General features: G+C 38.6%; 1 protein-coding gene across 2 annotated transcripts in view; it reads left to right on the top strand.

The window, feature by feature from the left end:
- Positions 1-1,039: 1,039 nt before the first annotated feature.
- Positions 1,040-7,606, top strand: part of LOC122091670 (serine/threonine-protein kinase EDR1-like) — a 14,892-nt gene continuing 8,325 nt past the window's right edge. The window contains exons 1-5 of one of the 2 annotated variants that reach the window (XR_006143986.1): positions 1,040-1,591; positions 2,750-3,172; positions 3,845-3,948; positions 5,339-6,612; positions 6,966-7,006. Coding sequence is in view for 1 of the 2 variants with exons in the window: in XM_042661716.1 (XP_042517650.1) it covers positions 1,190-1,591; positions 2,750-3,172; positions 3,845-3,948; positions 5,339-6,612; positions 6,966-7,006 (2,244 nt within the window). In the remaining variant the exon portion in view is untranslated. The remainder of the gene's footprint in view (positions 1,592-2,749; positions 3,173-3,844; positions 3,949-5,338; positions 6,613-6,965; positions 7,007-7,606) is intronic. The other variant, XM_042661716.1, reaches the window with a different exon arrangement.

Genomic DNA, 7,606 nt, shown 5'->3' with positions numbered 1-7,606 from the left:
CAAGGACCAGACACCCCCCCACCCCCCAAAAAAAAAAAAAAAATTTTCAGCTTGTTGTCCATTGGAAGTAGGAGAAATAGTGGATTAATTGCAATATCTGATGGCTTGAGCGTCCCTTCACCCACGGTGAAGAGAGAACATATTAGGCCACGATATTTGACCATTAGATTGAGCTGGGGAAGGGTGGTTATTTCTTACTCTAGACATTGGGAAGTGGGGGTTGATGATGAAAATCACATGCCTAAAGAGTCCAATTTTATGGTCATATTTTGGTGGATGAAGAGATTTTTTTCATCTTGGGCAATGAAATTTTTTTCTTTCATAGTTTATTGATTCAAATTCCTTCTTGCCACATTTAACAATAGTCAAAGTCAATGATTTGGGCCATTTCTTGGACGTGACATTCTCTCCTTCGTGATACAGAACATTGTTGAATAAGATATAACTTGGTTTATAAGGAGAAGACCCAATCATCCACTTTTACCATCACCATCAAAAAATTATTTCTTTCCTTCTTGTTTTTCGGTATGAGGAACTTTGATTCAATAGTGAGGAGCTTGGAAGAGTCCTTCCTACCAAGTAGAGAGGAGGTTAAACATGCCGTTAGCTTTCTTGGAGCTAGCGGCAACCAATGGTAGGACTGAGATGGAAGAGGCATGGAGGACTTTTTCAAAGGGAAGAGGAGAGAGACACATATTCAAGTATACCGTTGGCATATCAAGCATTTTCTCTTCAGTTAAATACAGCGTCGTGTATATCCATCATCCATGCATTTGCATCAATACTCTACTCGTTATTGTGTAATTTCCCAACTTTGCTGAAAATTAATAATTTAAAATATAAGAATAGATTAAAATAGATGACTCATATTCATCTTGTGATTTTCCGAAACATCACTTGCCACAACCATCCTTATTTTTTCAGCTTCCACTTTTATCCTCTTTTTTTGGTTGGACTACCACTTTTATCCGCAATGCAAGGAAAAGAATCACCAACGATGAAAACGGAATAAACAGAATAGTAATTAGGCTGGTTTTGAAATTTCCGGGAAGGAGCCCAAGACCATCTTAAGTTTTCCCACGTCTTCACTGTTTCTGACTCTACTGCTAAAGACCGAGGAGGCAGAACAAGAGAGAGAGAGAGAGAGAGAGAGAGAGAGGAGGAAAGGAAAGTACGGACAGCAGAAACGATGAAGCATATTTTCAAGAGACTCCACATCGGTGGCAATCACGACCCCAATCGATCACACGAAATTTCTTCTCCGTCTCTACCTTCGTCTTGTGCATCGGATCACCGTAAAATTTCCGGCCAAAGTTCCGGTCACTCCCCGGCAAGTCCGTCTTCACCTGTTCCGGCCACTACTGATAGTGCACACACTTCCCTTGCTGCCAATCCACTGGATTACTTTTCGTCCGAGGAAGAATTCCAGGTACAGTTAGCCCTAGCTATCAGTGCATCCAAGTCGGAGTTCCGCGATGATACGGATAAAGATCAGATCCGTGCGGCCACCTTACTGAGCTTGGGCCGCCATCGGATTGATTCAGCTAGAAATTCGGATGAGGCTGCTGAATCGTTGTCGCGTCGGTATTGGGTGAGTTGGTTGAATTGATGATGCATGCTCTATAGGTTTTCTCATTACAACATTGTAACTTTTTTAATGTTTTGCTCGTACTACTTTATACCGAATTGTGATTCCGTTTTTGTGTTCATGAATGAATTCCGGAGAACTTTGGCCTTTTAGTTTTAAAATGGAGGAACTTAACCTTCAAGATTACTGTAATTAGGGCAAATTTCTTAAGTTTGTTCAATTAACTTCCGGTCCCGGAGCAGTTAGTCGGAGAAAAGGTTTTCTACTTTCCTTCTGACACAGACACGACTACATGAGAACATGAGTAAATTCTGTTTGTGTACCCATGAAATGATACTAGCCTTGTGATTGAATGTTGAAGACCTTTATTGGGTTCAGATATTGGTTGCTTAACTTTGGAAGAAGCTTGTCAATCCCCTCTTTGGTGGTAGTCTGAAGATTTATCTTTGGCCAAGTCAAATATAAAATACCCCTTGAAAGAGCTAAGAATTGAACAATAAATTAAGCCTTGGTCTTTGGTGCCCCTGGCGTTCAGATGCTGGATGGGATGTTTTAGGTTCTGTTAGGAATCGTAAGTTTTCAATGCTCGGTTTGTGTGCATTTCTGAAGTTTTACATGGTAGTTTTCTGTCAGTAAATTTGATTAAAGCATTCTTCTTCTCTGAAGCTTAGTACAGTAAACTCAAAAGTCATAAATCAGTAGGGAAGTATTGCCACTTATTCAGCTTGCTAATCATTCTCATGAGGTCGGTATTGCAATCTTTATATTGCTCAGATGCTGGATGGGATATTTTAGGTTTCTGTTAGGAATCATAAGTTTCCAATGCTCGATTTGTGTGCATTTCTGAAGTTTTACCTGCTAGTTTGCTGTCAGTGAATTTGATGAAATCATTATTCATCTCTGAGGCTAAGTACAGTGTACTCAAAATTCCTAAATCAGTAGGGAAGTATCAACACTTATTCGGCTTGCTAATCATTATCATTAGGTTGGTGTTGAAGTCTTCTGTTCATTTACCACTGCTTCCAGATGTCATCTAGAACATGTTAGAATTTATTGTGAACAAGTTATATGCTGTTTATGCGGAGCAATAAAATATTATTACAACTTCCGCTTTTCCTGTTTTCATATTTTAGTCTGCTTGTGTTGTTACTTGCTCTCCAGGATTATAATGTTCTTGATTACAATGAGAAAGTGGTCGATGGTTTCTATGACGTATACAGTCTCACAAGCGGTCTGTCAAGCCAAGGAAAAATACCTTCACTTGCAGATCTTCAAGCAAATATTGGGGATTCTGGTTTTGAAGTTGTTACAGTCAATCGGGCACTTGATCCTGCACTTGAAGAGTTGGAGCAAGTTGCACATTGTATTGCATTGGATTTCCCTACTCCAGAGGTTGTTCTCTTGGTACAGAGGCTAGCGGACCTTGTTACAGAGCACATGGGTGGATCAGTGAGGGATGCTAATATCATGCTGGCAAAGTGGATGGAAAGAAGTGCTGAATTACGGAATTCTCTTCAAACCAATGTGTTACGCATTGGGTCAGTAAACATTGGTTTATCACGTCACCGTGCTTTGCTTTTCAAGGTTAGGTATTACAAAGCACTTCTGAAATCTGTCCTTCAGAGTTGAGTACCAATTGAATACTTGTGAGAGAAATTCCTCGAATTGGTTTGCCATTTCCATAAAGGTTATAATTGAAAACTCAAAGTTGCACAGTATCCCTTGCCTGCAACAGATCCTGTGGGAAATATTGTGGAGTTGAAGGGAAATATCTAAATACGTGGCTTATTCTTTTCAATAATCCATATTTCATAATTCACTGTATTGATATTTCTCAAATATAAATAATAATTTTATCAACCATTTTACCTTACCCTAGACTTCCCTATTCAATTGGAACATGAAAACATGACTGAATTGGTCCTAGTTACTCTTCGGAACGGAGTGGAAGAAGGGAGGAGATTCTCGAACGAGGAAAAAAGAAAACTAAACATCATGAGGCATACCCTTTTTGTCATCATGAGGACATGCTCCTTCACTGTAAGGTGGACCTTAGCAGTGAGGACCGTCATAACATTTAACATGTGATGCATTTCTAGCATCTTTAGCATATGTGTAGTTAGGACCATAAATTCAGTCTTAAGGCACTGGCTTAGTGGTTCTCTACTCGAAGATGTAATTGCAAAGTTCACTGCTTTATCTAATATGGTTCTTTTCCCTCAACATGTCTAATTTGGTCCTTTCTTCTGACCACAGGTACTAGCAGACAACATTGGGGTGCCTTGCAGACTTGTGAAAGGAAGTCATTACACTGGCATTGAGGATGATGCTGTCAACATAATTAAGTTGGAGAATGAAAGGTTATGCTTCTAAAGTCTTGTTCTTCAGTTTAGGAGTTGTATATTTGTATAAATTGTGGGTCTTAAAAAAAAAAAAAAAAAGAAAAAAAAAAAAGAAAGAAAGAAGAAGAAGTAAAAAGAAAAAGGAAAAAGAAAGAAAGAAAAGAAGAAGAAGAAGTTGTTTAGGTCTTCTTTGTCCATCCATATCTTAAAAAAAAAAAAAAAGGGTACATAAATTGTAGAATTGCACATTTCTAGCTTTTTTTTTTGGTCAATTTGATTCAATTGGAGTTGTTATTGGTGGACATCCACTTGTCTTCTCAATGAAATTTTTCTGTAGATCTCTTCCTTTTCATGGTTGAGATGGATGTGTGGGAAAACTATGAAAGATAAAGTAAGGAATGACCATATTAGAATTTAGAGATGGGTTGAGAGTAGCTCCGATTCATGATAAAGCTTAGAGAGAGTCGTTTGAGGTGGCATGGGCAGGTCCAACGGAGGTCGGATGCCCTAGTACGGAGGAGTGACTTGATTGAGATTGAAGGACCTAAAAGAACCAAGAGCAGGCCTAAAATAACCATAGGAGAAGTGGTGAAGAAGACATGCTTGGCTTAGGCCTTGAATCTTGTATGGCTTCAAATAGAGTTGATTGGAGAGCAAGGATCCATGTGGCCGACCCCATTAGTTGGGATAAAGCTATGTTGTTGTTGTTGTTGTTCCTTTTCACAAATTGTGAAATGCTGTGATTGTTCTGTTTGTTGAATTGCTAAGAATTAAAAGGAGCAGGTGAATGAGTTTATTTTATATGCTGTAGGTTAAATAAGATAAACCCCAAGATCTCAGAATCTGTACCATAACTTTATAGACTACTTACCATTTAATAGGGCACCCTGAAACAACAGAGAGCAAATAGCCTCTGATAATCTGTAATTAGCTTTCATTGTGCTGGATTTTGGGGGATGTCAGATGCAATTATTGTGGATGCTTTGTGAAGAGGTTGCATTGATTACACTTGGTCCTACTTAAAATTTAAAATTTGAAATTTGCTATCAAGATGGACCCATTTGCATTACCCATTCTAGCAGCTTAAAATGAGATTCCTCTATTTTTCATAGAATGTTGAAAATTGTCATTGTCATCAATCTTTTGGTTCCCTCCCACCCCAATAGTAGTTTTATTTCTAGTGTAACTGAAGCAGAGAAGGAACAAATGTAATACTGTTAAGATCCGAAAGGTTATAGAAAGCTTCATCTTCCCTGTATATTGTCATTGTGTGTCATGTCTTTTCCCAGGTACACCTAACATTATAACAGAAAATTTGTGCTTCATGAGTGATCTTTGTGCTATCTTTTCTGTTATTGTTACTGCACATCCTTATTTTCTGGAACTAACTTTTATTTTTTGCATTCAGGGAATTTTTGGTTGATCTGATGGCAGCACCTGGAACACTTATACCAGCTGATGTTCTGAGTATGAAGGATGCTTCCTTCAACTCCTATAATCCGAGGTTGAACAAGGGTCCTACATTCCAGACAGAAGATGATTTGAGAGTTGGTTACTCAAAGCCAGAGCCTTCATACGGAGTATGTAGTAGTGGAAATGGAAATGGAAATTCTACCCTTGAGAATAATGCAACCTCTGAAAGAACCTCAATTACTCAAAACATAGAATCAGTGTCTTCTTCCTCAACTGCTGGTAGCGGAGTACTGCCTCCAGACCTTGGCAACAGTTCTGCTGAAAATTCAAAGAGAGTGCTTCCTGATAATCAGTCACATCATCTATCTTCTTTGGCTGCTGCAACTTCCTCACTGAATAATGGGAATCATGGTGGCCTTGTAGTTGGTGCTAGTGTGAAGGAGAATCCTAATGTAGTGCTTAATCCTCAAGATACCAAGGAGGACTCTCAAAACCTTTTTGCAGATCTTAATCCATTTCAAATAATAGGATCCAGCAAAACTTCTGCACAGAAAAAACCTTCAGAGTATATAGTTAATGTTTTTCAGAGACTGAAAGAAAATATTGCTTCAGGTCCTGGGAGACCCCCGTTGCCATTGAAGTGGAAGAATCGTTCTACGTCCAATGAGGTGCCTAGGACAAAGCAGTCTGAATTTGTGGAAGGACTCTTTTCAAGGAACAGGCAAGAAACTAATGATGCATCATCGTCAGCTTCCGCCAGCTACGCCACTTCTCCAAATATCTATTCTGAAATTCCCAATGTCAATATGTCTGAGGCCTCGAGAAATTCTCATGTAGTAAGTACAAGTAAAGATGATATGGATATCTCTGGTTCTGGAAATGGAGTGTTGTCATCTAGCACAACTCAGGATGATAAATTACCTTCTGATGAGGGTGTCATTCAAATGGAAAGACCATTCACATTGGTTCCATCTCCTGAGAAAAATCATCGAGAAGAGTATCATTCTAAAGATGGGGCAGTTTTGCAGAATAGCATGGTAAACCAGAGAAATGAATGTGGCAAGAATATTGTCAATAAACTTGATCAAAGAAAGTGTACTCATGACACTGATGACAGATTCATGAATCCTACTTTAAAATTAAAGGATCAGGAAGGTTCAAGTTCAGCAGTTAATGCCAGTCCAAGTAGGCTTGATCCAATGCTAGATGATGTATCAGAAAGGGAAATCCCATGGGAAGACCTTGTCATTGGTGAAAGGATTGGATTAGGTAAATACTATTCAGCTAAGCTAAAGTTCTCTTGGGATTCTATTTTTTGGTTTTGAATTTTGATTCACAAGTTTTGTTGGAATTTTTTGTGTATCCTTAGATGGGATTATTTTCATTCTTTTTGCCCCTTGTGAATAGTTCTTGTATTGTCCTCAGTGAGACTGGTTATTCGCTAACTGAATAGTGGATGGTTCTGTTCTCTTTCTTTCTGCTCTTCCACTCCCCCCTCTTCCATCTTTCTTTTCTCTTTTGGAAAAGGGGTGAAAAAAGGGAGGGGTGGGGTTGTTTCTGCCTTCCTTATTGTACTATCCTCTTCTTGGGACGCATGATCACTTCTGTATGTTTTTGAATAGGTTCTTACGGAGAGGTGTACCATGCTGATTGGAATGGCACAGTAAGTTATTCTTCTTTTTCTTTTCTCCATCTTTGTTTTTAACTTCCTTTACATATGTTGATCAGCTAAATTGTAATAATGATGGTAAGGACTTAGCAATGGGAACTAATAATTCAAACCGTAAGTTTGAGGGGGCAAAAATCTATGCCTTGCTGTTTCTATTGGACCAACCCCGACCTGTTCTAAAACCCATATTTCAGTCAGACACATGCCCTTTTCCAACCTGGTTTGTCCGAAATATCATGCTAGATCCATATTATGAAGCATAGTTTTTAACGCGGTAAGGTGACGGAGGCGTTTGAGGGTCTTTCGGAGCGCCTTAGCGATAAGACGGGCATAAAGCGTCGCCTTATCGACTAAAGCGTTTCTGTGTAATTTTTTTATAAAACCAATCTATTTGGCTCAAATCCTAGTTGAATCCTATTACTCATTTGTTAAATAAATATTAAAGGTTCATATTCATACCAATGTAAGATATTCATCAAGAAAACAAATCAATAAAGTGAATAAACTAAGTTCATCTTCATCAATCATCAATCATCAATCATCAATCATCAATCATCAATCGTCAATCATCAATCATCAATCATCAATCATCAT

This window comes from Macadamia integrifolia, chromosome 10 (genome assembly GCF_013358625.1).
Source record: "Macadamia integrifolia cultivar HAES 741 chromosome 10, SCU_Mint_v3, whole genome shotgun sequence".
In the NCBI taxonomy this organism is placed as follows: Eukaryota; Viridiplantae; Streptophyta; class Magnoliopsida; order Proteales; family Proteaceae; genus Macadamia; species Macadamia integrifolia.
Note: the sequence above shows the minus strand (reverse complement) of the source record. Positions and strands in the feature narration are given on the sequence as shown.